Genomic DNA, 23,202 nt, shown 5'->3' with positions numbered 1-23,202 from the left:
ATACTTTTTTGGGTATTGTTTTGATTCTTTAAGCGCTTTGTGACCCTGGTCTGGAAAAGCGCTATATAAATAAATATTACTTACTTACTTACTTACTTATGGACAATTTCCCTCAAGTTCTCAATGAACCTCTGTATGTTTTTGGACTGTGGGAGGAAACCGGAGTGCCCGGAGTAAACCCACGCAACACGGGGGTAAAACATACAAACTCCACACAGTGAACCGTCGACCTTCCTGCCGTGTGCCACTGTGCTTGCGAGACAGAGACAAGACAATTGAAGCTACTTACGTCTCGTGAGGCTCCATTACGACACGAGCATCAAAGGCGTCACATCGGAGCTGCAGTGTTAATTGCGTGGACGAGCGAGAGCGTCTCCTCAGCTCAGGTGCACCAGGCACTTCATTAGCGGCGCCGCAGATGGACGCAGATGGAAATGGGCTTTTTGAGCTTCATTCTTTGTGACTTGTTGTTCATTAAAATCAAATTAAGTGTCAGGAAGCATAACTTGTACGTGCTACTCACCGGTTTATTCCTCAACCTGCCTTTTGTCTTGCGTCAGAGTGTGTCGGGAACTTCCTGCCGAGCGTTTTGTCGGCGGCGCCCGACAGACAGATTCACAGAAACAATCATGTTTGCTCATCATCATCCCGTCGCTCGGCTTCTCTCTGTCCGTGCGATCTGTTCACGTCGTCTGTAACTCCTGTTAGTGCCACTTCTCCACCGGTTTTCGATAACAATGAGTCAGTTTCATGAATTCAAAACGACGTAACATCAGAACTGGTGAGTCAGAGACGCAAACACACGATCAGAGTAAACATTAGTTTCATCCGTTCAACGTCTGATGTTCCAACAAAAGAACTCATTTAACTTCATGTTCTTTTAGTTTAAAGTGTGACTACAGTACCAGAGCTTAGTTTAGACTGATAACAAAATATACTTTGAATGTATTTCACTGGCACAAAGTGTGTAGTTAGTATGTTCTCCCCGTGTTGTGTGGGTTTACTCCACATACTCCGGTTTCCTCCCACAGTCCAGAAACATACAGAGGTTGATTGAGAACTTGAGGAAATTGTCCATAGATACTAGTGTCTGTCTTCGTTTGTCCTGAGACGGACTGGCTTCCTGTCCAGGGTGTCCCCTTCCTCTCAACTAAAAGAAACTGGGATAGACTCAAGCCCCCCCGCGACCTATGAGAAGGAATAACATAACGTTGATGAATGAATGAACATTTTTGGGGAGAGCAATTCACACCCCTTGCCAAACCTCCTCCAAACTTCTACCTCTCTTCTTCATGTCCTCCTTCACAGCGACCATCATCGGTTCATAACCAAATCTCTGTCGTTTTCACCGGCCCTGCTAGCTACTCGTAGTGGGCGGAGCCATCATAACATGGCGTTGCTAAAACTTGGATGCACAATAGTAATGGGTTAGTGAGGCCTGGTGATACAGCTGAGGTATAACGATACAGTGTCTTTATTTTAAAAGGCCACTAGATGTCACTCTCGTATTGAAAATTATGCCAGGTTTCATTGAGCTCGTAGATCAGAGCCAAAGATTATAAAGCACAGAGAGTGACATCTGGTGGTTTATTTAAATGAAGACACTGTATCGTGATACATCATCAGTATCATGAGGCCTCATAAAAACATTATTAGTTTGAGAGTGACCACGGACAACAGACCTAATGTTCGGACATATCGTACTTCTTTGGTCGTTTTTAAAAAAAAGCTGCTTTTGTTTCTTACGTTAGTCACGATGACTTTTCAGTCTCTGACCAATCAGTGGCCGGCATTTGGTCGACGTCACCCTTTTGGTTCGACTCTCTTGGCACCAGAGCCGAGTACTTATATAAATAGTTTCTACTTTGATGTACCGTCGTTGTGGAAACGCAACACAAACCCCGTCGAGTAGAGTCGAGTCGAGTGGTGCTTAGACTGACGTCTAACTTGTCTCTATTCGACTCTGTCATCTGGTGGCTCGAACGCATCACACCCTGAGAATCAACTCTTATCGTCACATAGAAGTTAAATTCACTGATTTTTATTGTCATTCCATCACTAGGAACAAACAAAATGAGCGACTGAGGTCGAGCAGGAAATAAACGCAACAGCATCATTTCTGGTGAACCAGTGGTATGTTGGCAGGGTGAACAGGAGGGGGCTCAGGACAGCTCTTGAGGAGTTGATGCTAGGTGTGACGGAGGAAACGTCCATACGTTGCTGAGGATAAAGATTAACACTGTGATATTTGTGGAGACAAAAGTCAAACGACGAGCGCCTGAAATTTAATTTGATTTTAAAAGGTTGCCAAGGGATTTATTTTGTTCTACTTCCTGTCTGTAATATCTACACATGCACATGATCAGTCCAACCCAACGAGGGCCTGAACATCCTCAACTCTGACTCGTCCTATCCTACATTCCGCCCTCCCCGCACTCTCCTCCTCGCCCCGGCTCTGCTTCGACTGTTGCATGTTTAAGATCTTCCTTCAAATTAAAACATGAATTCTTGTTAAATCAGAAGCTTTAAGGGAGTTTGAGAGTTCGCTCTTCTGCTCAAGTCTTTAATCAGTAGTATTTTTCACCAGCGGAAGGTAAAACCCATTGAATTAGCGCTGATTCCCGCTTGAGTCAGACGTGATCAATCGATCCGACGAGGCCTCGGTCGATAAGGTGATCACGGGGCCTCAGGTGAGTGAGATCAGGTGCGACAACATCTCTTCCATCATGAGCTGGGATCCTCCTCCGGCTGATGAGGGCGAGCATTGATCTTCTTCCTCGACTCCCGCCGAGACCTGACCTTACATGGCTGTGAGCGCGAGGTAGTGAAGTGATAAACGGAGGAAGAAGTGAAAGAGGAGCGAGAGAATTAACCCTTGCTTGTGTCTAATTGAAGGTGTCAGGAGGCGACCAAAGGTTATAATTAGACTTGAACCACAGACCGCAGGAGCTGAAGAGAGTGAATGGAAAAGACAATATTGATATATATATCAGTTCCATTGAAACCTTTTTTTAAATTGAAAAGTTCATTTTTTAAGCTTTGATTTAATTTATTTTCTAAATAATTTGTATATTAAATTATTTAAATAGTTTTCTTTTTTTTTTAATAATAGAATTTAAAAAATACTTATATCTTCTTTGTTTTTTTCACATAGAGTTTCATATTTTAATTCAAATAATTTAAGAATAAAATGTCCAAATTCAATATTTTTTAATTAATAGTCATTTAAATTCAAAAAAAATATAAGGGTCATCAGACAAGACCAATAGAGCACAGAGCTACTCGATCGTGTGTTTCTACGTCGTCTCGTGATCGCGTGATTGATCGATCCAGTAGCTCTGTGCTCTGTTGGTCTGGTCTGGTGTCACTGGGACATTTTTACACTTCATTTAAAAGTTGTTGATCTAAAATCAATATTGAATTCAGAGCATTTATTTTTAAATTATTGGGATTAGTGCTGCACGATATATCGAAAAAATTTCGCTTTCGCAATATTGGCTCGTGCGATGGTCGAAACATGTGCGATAATTAAAAACATTTTGTTGCGTGAATCAAGTGTTTCTTAAATGCTCACTTTGATCAGTGTCACGTTCTGTAAAACACTAGTGATCCAGTGAAGTAATACTAACTTATGATCTAGTTAAACACTAGTGATCCAGTGAAGTAATACTAACTTATGATCTAGTCAAACACTAGTGATCCAGTGAAGTAATACTAACTTATGATCTAGTCAAACACTAGTGATCCAGTGAAGTAATACTAACTTATGATCTAGTCAAACACTAGTGATCCAGTGAAGTAATACTAACTTATGATCTAGTCAAACACTAGTGATCCAGTGAAGTAATACTAACTTATGATCTAGTTAAACACTAGTGATCCAGTGAAGTAATACTAACTTCTGATCTAGTCAAACACTAGTGATCCAGTGAAGTAATACTAACTTATGATCTAGTCAAACACCAGTGATCCAGTGAAGTAATACTAACTTATGATCTAGTCAAACACCAGTGATCCAGTGAAGTAATACTAACTTCTGATCTAGTCAAACACTAGTGATCCAGTCACTCGTCTCTTTCAACCTCCTTTGTTAAAGCAACATATTGTAAGAACTTTTCATCTCGTCTCAGTTGTTTTCTTATAAGATCGTGAACTTCCAAACAAACCTGTCCGTCTTCACTGTATGCTAACGAGTTAAGTTGTTAGCGTCATTTATAAAGTGTTATGTGTGCGTCTTCACCGTATGCTAACGAGCTAAGTTGTTGGCGTCATTTATAAAGTGTTATGTGTGCGTGTACGAGGATTTATTATTGATTTGGTGATATCACGACGCGCCGGCGGCTCCTCTCTGATGTCGCTCAGTTTGGCGGGAAACCGATGCAAGTCCCGCGAGACTGAGCGTTATAAGAGATATTTTTATACCATCATGTCGACACAGAAGCGTTGAAATAAACGAAAGGGAAATATTGTATCGTTTCCCTTATTCAACCCCCGGACCTACACTACAGTACTCGCAGCTAAATTTTTAGGTGAAAGAAAAAAATATCGTATTAATATCGCACTTCAAGACGGAATTCAATGTAATCTCTAATTGGCCTTGTAATATCAAACCCTCTGTATGAAAGATAATATTGATTTTTCGATTTACAAATGTTATGCTGAAAAGAAACAACATTTTATTACAACAAACTTTCAAGCGTTCGATATTGTGATGACATCCACACGACATTTTTCCATCTAAACTCTTCCATGAGGCACGAGACGAAGATCGTGGATTCAAAGAATGGAAAAGAATGAAACCCGTGAAGCTCTTGAGCAGAATAATAAAACTCCAGCACATGAAAGTGTCCATCTGGCCTCGGGCTGTTTCCAGCGCCTCCAAAATAATAAACGTTGCCCGTGAGTGCAGGAGCAGCAGTCGTTTGCATCCACAGCAGATTCATCAGAAACACAACAACTTTCACTGAAGCCTTCAGATCGTGCACCTGATCTGATTTCTGTCATACCATTGAATGGGCGCATATCCTCATATTAACATCCATTCATATGGGCCAGTAGGGCCCTATTCTACCTACTAGCATGTAGAATAGGCTGTTATCAGCTATTCATTTGGTTGACCTAATGTTATATACTGTATTGTCTCGAGCGGGTTGCGATCCCGCGTCCCTGGGGGCAAAACCACAACCAAAATGACAACCATGGCCGATGCGCTATTCACTGAGCTAAACCCTAACCCTGACACTAACCCTAACCCTAGGGTCTTTAACCCTAACCCTAACCTTAAGCCTAACATTTTATTTATTCCGTTTAAAGACAGATAACTTTATCTTTCTTGGACGCAAACCCCAACCCTGACACTAACCCTAACCCTAGGGCCTTTAACCCTAACCCTAGGGTCTTTAACTCTAACCCTAACCCTAACCCTAACCCTAACCCTAACCCTAACCCTAACCCTAACCCTAACCCTAACATTTTATTTATTCCGTTTAAAGACAGATAACTTTATCTTTCTTGGACGCAAACCCCAACCCTGACACTAACCCTAACCCTAGGGCCTTTAACCCTAACCCTAGGGTCTTTAACTCTAACCCTAACCCTAACCCTAACCCTAACCCTAACCCTAAACCTAACCCTAACATTTTATTTATTCCGTTTAAAGACAGATAACTTTATCTTTCTTGGACGCAAACCCCAACCCTGACACTAACCCTAACCCTAGGGCCTTTAACCCTAACCCGGTACTTCCGTATCCTTTCGTGTTTTTCCGTATCTTTCCGGTTTGCGTCCAAGAAAGATAAAGTTATCTGTCTTTAAATGGAATAAATAAAATGTTAGGGTTAGGTTTAGGGTTAGGGTTAGGGCTAGGGTTAGGGTTAGGGTTAGGGTTAGGGTTAGAGTTAGGGTTAGGGTTAGGTTTAAAGACCCTAGGGTTAGGGTTAGGGTTAGGGTTAGGGTTAGTTTTAAAGACCCTAGGGTTAGAGTTGGTGTTAGGATTAGGGTTTAGCTCAGTGGATAGAAAATCGGCCATGATTGTCTTTTTTTTTTTGCCCCCAGGGACGAGGGATTGAAACCCGCTCGAGACAATATAGTAGGTAGAATAGGCCCTACTGGCCCATATGAATGGATGATAATATGAGGATATGCGCCCAGATATGACAGAAGGCGAATCGGGTGAACCGTCATCATCGATGGAAGTGAACCAGTGGAATCATTTAAAAACTCTTAAGTGACAGAAACACTGGAGTCTTGACCGTCGTACCGCGAACATCAAACACACCTCGAGTGTCTGAACTGATGAAGAACAAAGTTTGTACATTTTTTAACATCTCGACTCCGTGGCGATACTTTTACCACCTGTTGCAAACAGATCTGTCGCTTTTTATATCGTTCTTCTTTCTTTTCAGTCTCTATGTTTGTTCTCTCTTTCATGTTGTTTGTTCTTTTTCTAGCTCAGAACCTTTGTTTCCAAGCAGAGCTTCACGTTCAGCGACATGTGGTCGATGAGTTCAGAACTGAATGTTCGAAGGGAAGAACATCAGTGACTCTAGAGTAGTGATCATATGTTGACTCTTTTTTAAGCTTTTATTTTTAATAAAATAATTGATATGAACATTTTGTTCAATAACTTCTTTTCATATAGAGTTTGAATTTCAATAATTAAAAAATACATTTTCTAAAAACATATCCTTTATCCCGTTTTTTAATTAAATGTATATTTTTTTAAGCATTGAATTATTAATTTTTTCACAATTCAATTATTTCATTCATTTGAAAAAAAAATATTTGTTTGTTGTTTTACATTTGAATGAAAAATATATTTTTTATTTAATTTTTTCGTTTTTTATTCTCATTGAAAAAAAATCTGCTGAAAGTTCACTCAGTACTTTTTCTGTATTGTCAGGTTTCATTATTATACCAACATTTAACCTTTTAATATATATATATTATTGAAATTAATTGTTGAAAAATCTAATTTTTATCTTAAATATAAGCATTTGATCCATTTTTAATCATTTAATTTGGAAAGTTTTAATATTTTCATATGAATGTTTTTTTATTTATTGATTTTTTTTATATATAGAGTTTGAAGTCCAATAATTACAAGATAAACTTTCAAAAGATTTCATAATAATGTTTTTTTTTAAATTTCTAGCCTTTTGGTATAGAAGTGTCACCAGACATTATTAATAGAGTTCAGAGTTACTTGATCCAACTTTCTGTCAATCATTCGACGCATCAATTAAGTTTTAATTTGAAAAACAAAAAATATTAATTTATAATATATCTATCAAAATATTTATCAAAGGAAAATGGTTGTGTTTTTTTTCACTTTGAAACCTTTCACTTCACTTTAAACCATTAATAATCTCATCAGAATCATGGGGGGTAGCTATAATCTGTCCCAGCTACTCAGGGTAAAATGCAGGAAACACACTGAACAGGTGAAGAGTCTGTCACAGGACACACAGAGTACAAGTACAAGTACAACCATCATGACTCACAGTACCCGGAGTAAACCCAGACAAGTACCTGAGAGAGCAGTTGTAGCTCAGAGGTCGTCCTGCTGAGAAATCCTTCCAGAGCCAGTGATGGAGGAAGTTGTTGTCGCCGCCGAGAGCAAGAAGAAGGTTTTTGTGGCTTTTAATGGGTAGAAATGTGAGGATGAGGAGCCGCAGCTGAACAGATAATTGATGGAAACTGTTGAGAACGAACAGCAGGATTCATGGGAAGAAGCAGGAGTGGAGCTGAAGCTGGTGTGAGGCAGACATGAAGGATCTCAAGCAACTCTGGGGAGAATGGATGGAAAACTACTGTTTAAAGAAAGACAAGAATATTAAAGAAGTTTTACTTCTGAGGATTTCAGCACCTGAACTTTAATTGAGAAAAATTGTTTGATTATAGTTGAAATTGTTTGATTATAGTTGAAAATGTTTGATTTTAGTTGAAAATGTTTGATTATAGTTGAAAATTGTTTGATTATAGTTGAAAATGTTTGATTTTAGTTGAAAATGTTTGATTATAGTTGAAAATTGTTTGATTATAGTTGAAAATGTTTGATTATAGTTGAAAATTGTTTGATTATAGTTGAAAATGTTTGATTTTAGTTGAAAAATGTTTGATTATAGTTGAAAATTGTTTGATTATAGTTGAAAATTGTTTGATTATAGTTGAAAATGTTTGATTATAGTTGAAAATTGTTTGATTATAGTTGAAAATTGTTTGATTATAGTGGAAAATTGTTTGATTATAGTTAAAAATTGTTTGATTATAGTTGAAATTGTTTGATTATAGTTGAAAATTGTTTGATTATAGTTGAAAATGTTTGATTATAGTTGAAAATTGTTTGATTATAGTTGAAATTGTTTGATTATAGTTGAAAATGTTTGATTTTAGTTGAAAAATGTTTGATTATAGTTGAAAATTGTTTGATTATAGTTGAAAATGTTTGATTATAGTTGAAAATTGTTTGATTATAGTTGAAAATGTTTGATTATAGTTGAAAATTGTTTGATTATAGTTGAAAATTGTTTGATTATAGTTGAAAATTGTTTGATTATAGTTGAAAATTGTTTGATTATAGTTGAAATTGTTGGATTATAGTTGAAAATTGTTTGATTACAGTTAGAAATTGAATGTGTGTGTGAATAATGTGTGTGTGAAGAGTGTGTGTGTGAATAATGTGTGTGTGAAGAGTGTGTATAAAGAATGATGTTGAGATATGAAATAACCAGATGTCAATTGAATAAGTGACTCTTGTGTGTTAATATACTTGTAAATGTGACTCTGACCACGAACCTCTGCACTGTCGTGAGCTGAAGTGATGTTTGACCAACAGCTTCATCTCAACTCATCACCTGCTGAAGTGACATTTGCAACTTCATTCATGGAGTCACGACCTTTACTCCGGCTCGTCTCAGGAGCTTCAACCTCACAGTCGTTCAATAACCACGTCAGACTATATTGACAGGGCTGTGTGTGTGTGTGTGTGTGCGTGTGTGTGTGTGTGTGTGGGTGTGTGTGTGTGTGTGTGTGTGTGTGTGTGTGTGTGTGTGTGTGTGTGTGTGTGTGTGTGTGTGTGTGTTTGTGTGTGTGTGTGTGTGTGTGTTTGTGTGTGTGCGTGTGTGTTTGTGTGTGTGTGTGTGTGTGTGTGTGTGTGTGTTTGTGTGTGTGCGTGTGTGTTTGTGTGTGTGTGTGTGTTTGTGTGTGTGCGTGTGTGTTTGTGTGTGTGTGTGTGTGTGTGTTTGTGTGTGTGTGTGTGTGTGTGTGTGTGTGTGTGTGTGTGTGTGTGTGTGTGTGTGTGTGTGTGTGTGTGTGTGTGTGTGTGAGAGAAATATTGATGTTTTTTCCTCTGCATTTCAATGATTTATGACGGAAAAACATTATTATTTTCAGTGTGTACTGATATCTACAATAGTGTTGTGAAGAAGTATTGATACACTGATGTATCGCAATATTTTTTATCACAGTACTGTCCATCAATCTAAATGTTTTTTTTGGCTTTTAAATCATATTTAATCATAGTATTTTATCTTTTAACAAAATGTGTATAAAAAAACAACAAAAAAACAACATTTTTTGTAAATTAACAATTCACATTAACATTGGTTGATGTTTGTGTTGCAATTAAACTTCCGGCCTCTAGATGGCAGCAGTCGTTGCGTCCTGCGCAGCTAAAGGAAGAATAAGATCCTGTGAGATCCTGGCGGTGACTGAGGACGAGAGGATACAGGGGAGTCCAGCAGCTAGAGTATTACAATATGTGACTATATATAATATCGTTGACCCTGTATCGCGATACTTCTTAACATCAAATAGTTATTTTCGATACACACTCATAATTTAACAACACACTTGATTACACACATTTAACAAGACATTTAACGTCAAAATATCATCGTAATAGCAAATATTTCCTCCTATGCTACGAAATACACAGAAATGTACTCAAGTATATAAATATGAACATGTAAAATATCAACTACAAACATCACGTTTAACTTGCACTTGTAGGAAATAATTAAATATATAAATACATAACTAGTTAAATGAGTGAATGAATTTAAAAAAAAAAAGTGTCTTCTGATTTAATTGTTTTCCACAAACTATTTCTGGGTATTTATAGTTATTTATATATTTTAACTTCTATTTATTAGTACATTTAATTATTCTTGCAATTCCTTATTTCAACATTTATTTCATCATGTATTTATAAACATCATGTGTCATGAAATTAAGAGCTTTTAGAGCATTTAATCGACTGCGTCTTCCTTGTAATCCTTTACTTATTTTTTACATTTAAATTCAAAGCAAAATCACTCAAACTTTTTCCGCAACATTTTTTGGGGTATTTTTAAAATGATCAAAGCTATAACTTGAATCCTGCGTAAGAAAACTATCGCTTTGATCGTCACAGTTTTTGTCAGATAAAGTTTCTAGTTTAAGCCAACAATAGTATTGATGCTAGTAATAGTATTGATGCTAGTAATAGTATTGATACTAGTATTGTTTGCAGCTCTTAAGCATCTTAACGCAACAAAGTAGGTTCTCTGTTCCAGGAGATGATCTTTGATCTGAATTCACCTGAATTTCATAAACAAGTGAGATTATTGCTCTATTTAAATTCAAATTAAAGACCAACCGTGGATGATGTTGGTCTGACGTCCATGAAAAGATCGAACAGAAGATTATTCTTATTATTATATTATTATATTATCATTTTATTATATGTTATATATATATACTATCAATATAAATCACATTGATTTTAAATATTCATCAATCAGACTCGTGTCTTCACCAGAAAGTACTGAATAAATGAGTGTATTTTTAAAAACGGTGAGTTTGTTAAACAGTGTAACTGACGGTATAGAAAAGGGTTCCATGATCTCACGTGCACGGATCGCCCACGCAAACGTGTGCACGTCTGCATCTAGTAGCATCTCCAGGCTTCACACTTTACCTGCAACACTTGAGGCTCGTGCCACACGGTCCAGATGGTTCCGTCTCGGTTCACTTGGCAGCCAGGAGCTCCTTCGGAACCATGAATGGATAAACACACTTCTGGTGTTTCATTAGAAATCACACCTTTTTGTGCCTTTTTTTTATACACGCCGCGGAGATTTAGAGCCGCTTTGAAACATGTACAGTTGAAACTACTATGTTGATATTTAGAAAGACTTTATCAGTGTCTTAAGAATTATTGATATATGTTAACTATTGGATTCATTTTCATTTATTTAATTAAATAATTTGTATATTGAAAGTTTTGAAAATAATTATTAGTTATTTTTTGTTTTTGTTTCTTTTCTTAATTAAAAAAATCAAACATTTTTCAAAATAAATGAATTATATTTACACGTAGAGTTTCATATTCTTATTTAAATAATTCTAAAATAAGAATAACTTTGAATAAGTAGTTATTTAAATAATTCTAAAATAAGAATCATTTTGAATAAGTAGTTATTTAAATAATTCTAAAATAAGAATCATTTTGAATAAGTAGTTATTTAAATAATTCTAAAATAAGAATCATTTTGAATAAGTAGTTATTTAAATAATTCTAAAATAAGAATCATTTTGAATAAGTAGTTATTTAAATAATTCTAAAATAAGAATCATTTTGAATAAGTAGTTATTTAAATAATTCTAAAATAAGAATAATTTTGAATAAGTAGATATTTAAATAATTCTAAAATAAGAATCATTTTGAATAAGTAGTTATTTAAATAATTCTAAAATAAGAATCATTTTGAATAAGTAGGCTCTTAAATTGAATATAAAAACGGACACCAGACAATAATTTCATTAAACTATTAAATTTAAAACTACTAGTTGTACAAATTGAAAAAATATTGACTTAAGAAAATGATTTTTTTTTTATTAAAATTTAAATCAAACTCTTTGTGTAAAATACATAAATTTCTTTAAAAAATATTACTTTTTTTTTCTATTATTTACTTAATATAAATAAGTTCAACCTTTCAATATACAAACTATTGATTTCAATTATTTAATACAAAACGAAATCAACTTTTATTTTATATATATATAAATATATATATATATATATATATTGAAATGCTGTTTTTAAATTAATAATAAGAACAATTATTGCTCTATTCAAATTCAAATTAAAGACTAACCGTGGATGATGTTGGTCTGACGTCCACGAAAAGATCCAACTCAAGATTCTTCTTATTATTATTATATTATCATTTTATTATATATTCTTTTTAGGCTCAAGCTTTTATGTAACTTGTCAACATAGAGACAGTATTTCTTTATTTAAAATCTTTTGTGACAATTACTGATCCAAACACTTTGACATTATTAAATCACATTGATTATAAATATATATATATATATATATATATATTCTTATTAATTAAAAAACAACATTTCAATACTTAAACAATTCAATATTCCGATGGCGCTGATAAAACTTAAGGTAAGGTAAGGTAAGGTAAAACTTTATTGATCCCTCAGGAGGTCTCTTTCGGGAAATAATAATAAATAATAATAATAATAATAATAATAATAATACATAAAAAATAAAATAAGAAGAAGAACATAAGAGGAAGAACAAGATGAAACAATCTAAGTATAAAGATAAAGATAAAGAACATAGATCAAAGAAAAACAACAAAGACAAAGGATACAAAGACTAACATAGAACAGAACATCCAGATACTTTCACTCCACTCCTGCCCCCGAACTCAGAATTGTACAGTTTAATAGCCCAAGGAATGAATGAGTCCCTGAGTCTATTAGTGTTGCACCTGGGTAGCAGCATTCGTGCTTCATCTGCTTCTCTGCTCACTGATGACAGTGTTCAGAGGATGACTGTCATCATCATGATGGACAAAAATCACATTGATTACAAATATATATATATATATATTCTTATTAATTAAAAAACAGCATTTCAATAGTAAAATAATTCAATATTCCGATGGCACTGATAAAACTTATTTACGTCCATTCAACTCCAAACTCACGGTATATTAAAGTTAATCATCATCTTGATCAAATATTTAAACCAAACTTTTTCAACCGTCCTGACATTGAACTCCAGCAGAGAACTCTCTTCAAGAGTCATCACCGTTTTCATGGCCGATATTTCACAGTTTACTCTTGAAGGGAAGCGAAGCCTGAAGAAGCAAATGAGTGGAGCGTCGAGGCGTTGATCCCGCTGCCCTGCCCCGAGGGTGCAATAACAGTTTATTATACCTATCCACGCTTTATGACCTCCTAGCCTCACCTCGCTTCTCCCGCTGTTATTGAAAACACCCCAGTCTGCCGTAGATCATTCCTGAGCAGCACATTATGTTCGGCCCGAGCTAATCACCGGCCGCTCGCGCCGGGCCTCGTCCGGGTCACTTTGATATCCACTTATCTGATACGAGCGCCGCGGCGCCGCCAACACGCTCCCATTTGTCCGTGAAGCATTCGTTGCCTCGCGGCCACGCCGTGGTTTTCGTAGGAGGTGTAATAACGCAGCCGTAAAGACAAATTGCAATCGTGGAGTTTTTTGCGAGGAATAAATGAAGCAGGTTTGAACACGAGGAGAAGGAGGAGCAGATTGTTGCAGGTTTGTGGCGTCAGCGCTGTTCAAGCTACACATCCTGGTACATCCTGTTGGATCCCACTGGTGCTGAGGCTCTGGAAACATTAGACATTGACTGTTTGTAAAAAATAGTAAATAAATCAAAAATATAAATAATATAATGATATATAATGATTTATCGATATTTATTTTTCCCTGATATTGTAGCGATATTCTATAGCCCTGTATCGAATAAAAACTAAAACATATTTTTATTTATAGCTATTTTATGGTTTATATTTCACTAAAATTAAAAATTTGATTTTGTGAATAATATATATAAATAATAAATAGAAAATATAAAAAATATAATGATATATATAATTATATATCCATATTTATTTGTCCCCGATACTGTAGCGATATATTCAATAGCACTGCATCGATCAAAACAAAAAAATATTTGCGATGTGTCCCGGTGTGTGCCGGTGAGTGTGTCGGTGTGTGCCGGTGAGTGTGTCGGTGTGTGCCGGTGTGTGTGTCGGTGTGTGCCAGTGTGTGTGCCGGTGTGTGCCGGTGTGTGCCGGTGTGTGCCGGTGAGTGTGTCGGTGTGTGCCGGTGAGTGTGTCGGTGTGTGCCGGTGAGTGTGTCGGTGTGTGCCAGTGTGTGTGCCGGTGTGTGTGCCGGTGTGTGCCGGTGTGTGCCGGTGTGTGCCGGTGTGTTATCGTGTGTGTGCCGGTGAGTGCCGGTGTGTGCCGGTGTGTGTGCTGGTGAGTGCCGGTGTGTGTGTCGGTGTGTGCCGGTGTGTGTGCCGGTGTGTGCCAGTGTGTTATCGTGTGTGTGCCGGTGAGTGCCGGTGTGTGTCCCGGTGTGTGTCCCGGTGTGTGTGCCGGTGTGTGCCGGTGTGTGCCGATGTGTCTGCCGGTGAGTGCCGGTGTGTGTGCCGGTGTGTGCCGATGTGTGTGCCGGTGTGTGACAGTGTGGGCCGGTGTTTGCCGGTGTGTGTGACGGTGAGTGCCGGTGTGTGTGCCGGTGTGTGTCGGTGTGTGCCGGTGTGTGTTGGTGAGTGCCGGTGTGTGTTGGTGAGTGCCGGTGTGTGCCGGTGTGTGCTGGTGTGTTATCGGTGTGTTATCGGTGTGTTTGCCGGTGAGTGCCGATGTGTGTGCCGGTGTGTGCCGGTGTGTGCCGGTGTGTTATCGGTGTGTTATCGGTGTGTTTGCCGGTGAGTGCCGATGTGTGTGCCGGTGTGTGCCGGTGTGTTATCGGTGTGTGTGCCGGTGTGTGCCGGTTTGATAACTTGCCGGAGAAGGAGCTGTTGCTAAATGGCAGTTAATTCACCTCCGATCGCCCTCGGGTGGAACACAGTGATTCTTCACGTCCTCCTGGACCTACAGATAAAGTGTTTCGACGTCGCCGTATTTCTGTCCTGACACCAGGATTTTTCTGTTGCTTCGTTCCAGTATGTTCCGGCACCGAGAACAAGCTCAGCACGCTGTCGGACCTGGAGCAGCAGTACCGGACCCTGAGGAAGTACTACGAGAACTGCGAGGTCGTCATGGGCAACCTGGAAATCACCAGCATCGATCGGAGTCGAGATCTCACGTTTCTCAGGGTAAGAAAAACACCTTTTTAGTTGGTTTCGCCGAGACATGAAAACCTTCTTCAGGGTAACTTTTGATTCACTTCAACATCGCAGCAGAAGAAACTTACACGTGTAGCTCTCGCTCTCCAGCTGTCACTCAGCCGGCCTTCACTCGGCGTTGTGTTCGGATGTCTCGCCGACAGGGGGGTGTTCTCCACAAAATAACCACAGGACAACTGGATCATTTGATGTCGGCGAAACCATTTATTTTCATCAGCCAACTGCAGAAAGACAGCAGTAAATGCAGTTAGTTCAGCAGAGCTAACACAATTAGCCACCAATTAGCTGAACAGACAGTACACAATAACACACACAAATGACAGAGTACACAATACAATATGTTTTTATCGTGTTGAATAACAACAGAGAGTTTTCTTAAAGGACAATAACTGTGTTTTTATCAAACAATATTTAAAACAACATTTAACTGTGGCGTACCTGCGGATCGACAGCAGTTAGCAAGTTCAGAAGAGCTAACACAATTAGCCACCAATTAGCTGAACAGACAGTACACAATAACACACACAAATGACACAGTACACAATACAATATGTTTTTATCGTGTTGAACAATAACAGAGAGTTCACTTAAAGGACAATAACTGTGTTTTTATCAAATAATATTTAAAACAACAATTAACTGTGGCGTACCTGCGGATCGACAGCAGTTAGCAAGTTCAGAAGAGCTAACACAATTAGCGACCAATTAGCTGAACAGACAGTACACAATAACACACACAAATGACACAGTACACAATACAATATGTTTTTATCGTGTTAAATAACAACAGATTGTTCACTTAAACGACAATAACTGTGTTTTTATCAAACAATATTTAAAACAACATTTAACTGTGGCGTACCTGCGGATCGACAGCAGTTAGCAAGTTCAGCAGAGCTAACACAATTAGCCACCAATTAGCTAAACAGACAGTACACAATAACACACACAAAGGACACAATACACAATACAATATGTTTTTATCGTGTTGAATAACAACAGAGAGTTTACTTAAAGGACAATAACTGTGTTTTTATCAAACAATATTTAAAACAACAATTAACTGTGGTGTACCTGCGGATCGACAGCAGTTAGCAAGTTCAGAAGAGCTAACACAATTAGCCACCAATTAGCTAAACAGACAGTACACAATAACACACACAAAGGACACAATACAATATGTTTTTATCGTGTTGAATAACAACAGAGAGTTTACTTAAAGGACAATAACTGTGTTTTTATCAAATAATATTTAAAACAACAATTAACTGTGGCGTACCTGCGGATCGACAGCAGTTAGCAAGTTCAGCAGAGCTAACACAATTAGCCACCAATTAGCTGAACAGACAGTACACAATAACACACACAAATGACACAGTACACAATACAATATGTTTTTATCGTTTTAAATAACAACAGAGAGTTTACTTAAACGACAATAACTGTGTTTTTATCAAACAATATTTAAAACAACATTTAACTGTGGCGTACCTGCGGATCGACAGCAGTTAGCAAGTTCAGAAGAGCTAACACAATTAGCCACCAATTAGCTGAACAGACAGTACACAATAACACACACAAATGACACAGTACACAATACAATATGTTTTTATCGTGTTAAATAACAACAGAGAGTTCACTTAAAGGACAATAACTGTGTTTTTATCAAATAATATTTAAAACAACAATTAACTGTGGCGTACCTGCGGATCGACAGCAGTTAGCAAGTTCAGAAGAGCTAACACAATTAGCCACCAATTAGCTGAACAGACAGTACACAATAACACACACAAATGACACAGTACACAATACAATATGTTTTTATCGTGTTGAATAACAACAGAGAGTTCACTTAAACGACAATAACTGTGTTTTTATCAAATAATATTTAAAACAACAGTTAACTGTGGCGTACCTGCGGATCGACAGCGAACACTGAACGCAACACAGTGTCATCGATGAATGGCGTCGCTTCGACAGTTAGCCACGCGGAACATAAAGCCAGTAAATACCTTTCTATTTGAAGGCCAATTGTGATCAAACAAATTCATTTGGTTTCAAACGAATACTTGTAGTTTGTTTGTAAAAACTTACAAGCGAAAATACAGGTCAAGTCTTTGATATTGTGATAAACATGTATGTTTTAAATAAAAGTTAGTTATTGTTGTTTCCTTGTCAGGTGTAATTCAACTACAATCTTCATTTTGAGAGTCAAGCGAAGGTCAAACATGGTTTTATGTCCGAAATGTTCTTGTAACAGAATTACACTCAAGGATGCAGGAAAGTGCAAAATAATCCCATTAACTTCTAGAATCAACAATCTTACTTATTATTGCTTGATATCTACTGTAATGCAGGTCAATTGAGTCACTTGAGTCTCTGATGGTCCTACAGAAATGTTATGGTCAAAATGAACTGATCTGTGTGCGGATGTTTGCTTTATGGCCTTTTTCACCGTCAAAGACCGAAAAGACAAAACAATCGTCACTTCAATTTGTGTTTTTGTTTCATTCCAAGCAAGGTTTTAAACTAGGTTTGAGCTCAGGGTCAAAGTAACCCAGAGATAACACAAGGTTGAATTGATTGGTCAAGCATGGAGGTTTGTCACCACGTGTCATCAATCATCTCTACCTCCAAGGGACTCGTTGTATAAACAAAGCGTGATTACAGCTGGAGGAGGAGTGAAGCCATTATTACGTCATAATGGACTCTCGTAACCTCTCATGGTCATGATGAGAAGTTACTGCGTCTTGAAGAACATTCACTAAAAGGCACCAGAGTTGATACTAGTTGATGTTTGATGACACCAGAGTTGATACTAGTTGATGTTTGATGACACCAGAGTTGATACTAGTTGATGTTTAATGACACCAGAGTTGATACTAGTTGATGTTTGATGACACCAGAGTTGATACTAGTTGATGTTTAATGACACCAGAGTTGATACTAGTTGATGTTTAATGACACCAGAGTTGATACTAGTTGATGTTTAATGACACCAGAGTTGATACTAGTTGATGTTTAATGACACCAGAGTTGATACTAGTTGATGTTTAATGACACCAGAGTTGATACTAGTTGATGTTTAATGACACCAGAGTTGATACTAGTTGATGTTTAATGACACCAGAGTTGATACTAGTTGATGTTTAATGACACCAGAGTCGATACTAGTTGATGTTTAATGACACCAGAGTTGATACTAGTTGATGTTTAATGACACCAGAGTTGATACTAGTTGATGTTTAATGACACCAGAGTTGATACTAGTTGATGTTTAATGACACCAGAGTTGATACTAGTTGATGTTTAATGACACCAGAGTTGATACTAGTTGATGTTTAATGACACCAGAGTTGATACTAGTTGATGTTTAATGACACCAGAGTTGATACTAGTTGATGTTTAATGACACCAGAGTTGATACTAGTTGATGTTTAATGACACCAGAGTCGATCACTCGTTGAAATTTAAATATTTTTCACAGTTTTGTACCTTCCAGGGCAACACGATGTTCTAGCTCGTAAATGTAAAGATTTCAGTAAAATTTCGATTGTTTTTTAGTTTCAATAACACAGTTGCTGCCCATGATTTAATGTAAACTCATGGCATTGTTTGAAGATAATTCCTCCTAAAGTTACCACTAATGACGCCATGATAAAATACAAGTACATAAATCATGTATTTTGTGTAAAATGTGCAATAATCTTGATTTAAAGGCAGTTTATTTCTGAATATATATACATCTTAAAAAAAACTATAGAAGTCTATAAAAGCAAAACTATAAAAGCAAAAAGAACAAAATGTGACTAAGAATTATTTATCCACTGAAATAGTAATAATTCCCTGGTAAAGTTTTGGACAAAACTGCATTATTTCAATTCTTGCCAGTATTTCCTGTCATTGTCTCGTATCTTTGAAAAAATATCTGTAGACTTTAGCATTTCTCTAAAGCGCCCGGAGCCACATGTGTGACAAGTCATCATTTTCAAGCATTTTATTTCATTTATTTTTGTGTAAAATCAGCTGTTGACCCGTTCACCTGGACTCGGTCGGCGCCGCTCGCGCAGTCGCTTCCAATCAGTTCCAGGCTCGGGGCCGGAGCCGCTCGGGCTCCCCAGGTGTTCCGGCGAAGTGCTGACCGCTGTAATGGACCTCTGGTGAGCGTGGACTGAGTCACAAAGCAGGAACTCCCTGAACGCGTCTGTGTCTTCATGTTTCTGGTCCTGAAGGAAGGATTTGTCAAAACCCGGGATGATTTATGAGGCGCGAAATAATGGTTTGCTCGCTTAAAAGAAAATCAATCTTTACATTTATGTTTGTGTGAAAAGGAAGGACGGCTCTGTAGACAAACAATATAATCAATTAATTTTAAGAATCAGTTTGTCATGAAGGGAGGATGAAGACAGGAGTGGAGGACGAGGTCTGGCGACTCCTGACTGAGTGAGTGATGAACGGCTCGCACTCCAACATCATCAAATCATCCGTCGTTGGAAATCTATGTTTTTAGAGTTCATGAAAACACCGTCAGGACAAAAGTGTTATTAAAGTTATTATCACTAATTAAAACAATAGTTGGATTAAATCACTGATGAATATCTTTGAATCAAACATCGAACATATATTACATGTTGCTCCAGGTTGTTTGAGATGTTAATTCACTTCATTGTTAGTATAAGTTTACATTTGAATACATATTTTGAGAAGTACTTTCCTACAAACACTTTAACATTTGATTAGAGGAAGTATTGTTAACACGGAGCCTCTGAAGCCCTCGTACCTGCCTCGACTGACGCCCTCCTACCTGCCTCGACTGATGGCCTCGTACCTGCCTCGACTGATGCCCTCGTACCTGCCTCGACTGATGGCCTCGTACCTGCCTCGACTGATGCCCTCGTACCTGCCTCGACTGACGCCCTCGTACCTGCCTCGACTGATGGCCTCGTACCTGCCTCGACTGATGCCCTCGTACCTGCCTCGACTGATGGCCTCGTACCTGCCTCGACTGATGCCCTCGTACCTGCCTCGACTGATGGCCTCGTACCTGCCTCGACTGATGCCCTCGTACCTGCCTCGACTGATGGCCTCGTACCTGCCTCGACTGATGGCCTCGTACCTGCCTCGACTGACGCCCTCGTACCTGCCTCGACTGATGGCCTCGTACCTGCCTCGACTGATGCCCTCGTACCTGCCTCGACTGATGGCCTCGTACCTGCCTCGACTGAGGCCCTCGTACCTGCCTCGACTGATGGCCTCGTACCTGCCTCGACTAATGGCCTTGTACCTGCCTCGACTGATGCCCTCCTACCTGCCTCGACTGACGCCCTCCTACCTGCCTCGACTGATGGCCTCGTACCTGCCTCGACTGACGCCCTCGTACCTGCCTCGACTGACGCCCTCGTACCTGCCTCGACTGATGGCCTCGTACCTGCCTCGACTGAGGCCCTCGTACCTGCCTCGACTGATGGCCTCGTACCTGCCTCGACTGAGGCCCTCGTACCTGCCTCGACTGATGGCCTCGTACCTGCCTCGACTAATGGCCTTGTACCTGCCTCGACTGATGCCCTCCTACCTGCCTCGACTGACGCCCTCCTACCTGCCTCGACTGATGGCCTCGTACCTGCCTCGACTAATGGCCTCGTACCTGCCTCGACTAATGGCCTCGTACCTGCCTCGACTGATGGCCTCGTACCTGCCTCGACTAATGGCCTTGTACCTGCCTCGACTAATGGCCTCGTACCTGCCTCGACTGACGCCCTCCTACCTGCCTCGACTGATGGCCTCGTACCTGCCTCGACTGACGCCCTCGTACCTGCCTCGACTGACGGCCTCTTACCTGCCTCGACTGACGCCCTCGTACCTGCCTCGACTGACGCCCTCGTATCTGCCTCGACTGACGCCCTCGTACCTGCCTCGACTGACGCCCTCGTATCTGCCTCGACTGACGGCCTCGTACCTGCCTCGACTGACGCCCTCGTATCTGCCTCGACTGACGGCCTCGTACCTGCCTCGACTGACGGCCTCGTACCTGCCTCGACTGACGCCCTCGTACCTGCCTCGACTGACGCCCTCGTACCTGCCTCGACTGATGGCCTCGTACCTGCCTCGACTGAAGCCCTCGTACCTGCCTCGACTGACGCCCTCGTACCTGCCTCGACTGATGGCCTCGTACCTGCCTCGACTGATGGCCTCGTACCTGCCTCGACTGATGGCCTCGTACCTGCCTCGACTGATGGCCTCGTACCTGCCTCGACTGAAGCCCTCGTACCTGCCTCGACTGACGCCCTCGTACCTGCCTCGACTGATGGCCTCGTACCTGCCTCGACTGAAGCCCTCGTACCTGCCTCGACTGACGCCCTCGTACCTGCCTCGACTGAAGCCCTCGTACCTGCCTCGACTGAGGCCCTCGTATCTGCCTCGACTGACGGCCTCGTACCTGCCTCGACTGACGGCCTCGTACCTGCCTCGACTGACGCCCTCCTACCTGCCTCGACTGATGGCCTCGTACCTGCCTCGACTGAGGCCCTCGTACCTGCCTCGACTGATGGCCTCGTACCTGCCTCGACTGAGGCCCTCGTACCTGCCTCGACTGATGGCCTCGTACCTGCCTCGACTGAGGCCCTCGTATCTGCCTCGACTGACGGCCTCGTACCTGCCTCGACTGACGCCCTCCTACCTGCCTCGACTAACGCCCTCCTACCTGCCTCGACTGATGGCCTCGTACCTGCCTCGACTGATGGCCTCGTACCTGCCTCGACTGATGGCCTCGTACCTGCCTCGACTGAGGCCCTCGTATCTGCCTCGACTGACGGCCTCGTACCTGCCTCGACTGACGCCCTCGTACCTGCCTCGACTGATGGCCTCGTACCTGCCTCGACTGAGGCCCTCGTACCTGCCTCGACTGATGGCCTCGTACCTGCCTCGACTGATGCCCTCGTACCTGCCTCGACTGACGCCCTCGTACCTGCCTCGACTGACGCCCTCGTACCTGCCTCGACTGAAGCCCTCGTACCTGCCTCGACTGAGGCCCTCGTATCTGCCTCGACTGATGGCCTTGTACCTGCCTCGACTGAAGCCCTCGTACCTGCCTCGACTGACGCCCTCGTACCTGCCTCGACTGAAGCCCTCGTACCTGCCTCGACTGACGCCCTCGTACCTGCCTCGACTGATGGCCTCGTACCTGCCTCGACTGAAGCCCTCGTACCTGCCTCGACTGAGGCCCTCGTATCTGCCTCGACTGATGCCCTCGTACCTGCCTCGACTGACGCCCTTGTACCTGCCTCGACTGACGCCCTCGTACCTGCCTCGACTGACGCCCTCGTACCTGCCTCGACTGAGGCCCTCGTATCTGCCTCGACTGACGCCCTCGTACCTGCCTCGACTGACGCCCTCGTACCTGCCTCGACTGATGGCCTCGTACCTGCCTCGACTGATGGCCTCGTACCTGCCTCGACTGAAGCCCTCGTACCTGCCTCGACTGAAGCCCTCGTACCTGCCTCGACTGACGCCCTCGTACCTGCCTCGACTGATGGCCTCGTACCTGCCTCGACTGAAGCCCTCGTACCTGCCTCGACTGATGGCCTCGTACCTGCCTCGACTGAGGCCCTCGTATCTGCCTCGACAGACGCCCTCGTACCTGCCTCGACTGATGGCCTCGTACCTGCCTCGACTGATGGCCTCGTACCTGCCTCGACTGATGGCCTCGTACCTGCCTTGACTGAGGCCCTCGTATCTGCCTCGACTGACGCCCTCGTACCTGCCTCGACTGATGGCCTCGTACCTGCCTCGACTGATGGCCTCGTACCTGCCTCGACTGAGGCCCTCGTACCTGCCTCGACTGATGGCCTCGTACCTGCCTCGACTGATGGCCTCGTACCTGCCTCGACTGATGCCCTCGTACCTGCCTCGACTGATGGCCTCGTACCTGCCTCGACTGACGCCCTCGTACCTGCCTCGACTGACGCCCTCGTACCTGCCTCGACTGAAGCCCTCGTACCTGCCTCGACTGATGGCC

General features: G+C 41.0%; 2 protein-coding genes across 4 annotated transcripts in view; one reads left to right on the top strand and one right to left on the bottom strand.

The window, feature by feature from the left end:
* The window catches only part of erbb4b (erb-b2 receptor tyrosine kinase 4b), a 379,990-nt gene that overhangs the window by 165,838 nt on the left and 190,950 nt on the right, over positions 1-23,202 (top strand). For all 3 annotated transcript variants that reach the window (XM_087804856.1, XM_087804859.1, XM_087804857.1), the window contains exon 2: positions 15,007-15,158. In XM_087804856.1, coding sequence (XP_087660982.1) covers positions 15,007-15,158 — 152 coding nt within the window. The remainder of the gene's footprint in view (positions 1-15,006; positions 15,159-23,202) is intronic.
* LOC148068006 (uncharacterized) overlaps positions 19,211-23,202 on the bottom strand; it is a 48,088-nt gene continuing 44,096 nt past the window's right edge. The window contains exon 3 of the mRNA XM_087804514.1: positions 19,211-19,414. Within this exon, the coding sequence (XP_087660640.1) occupies positions 19,211-19,414 (204 nt within the window). The remainder of the gene's footprint in view (positions 19,415-23,202) is intronic.

This window comes from Callionymus lyra, chromosome 12 (genome assembly GCF_982586985.1).
Source record: "Callionymus lyra chromosome 12, fCalLyr1.hap1.1, whole genome shotgun sequence".
NCBI classification, from domain to species: Eukaryota; Metazoa; Chordata; class Actinopteri; order Syngnathiformes; family Callionymidae; genus Callionymus; species Callionymus lyra.
This window is presented reverse-complemented; position numbering and strand designations above follow the sequence as displayed.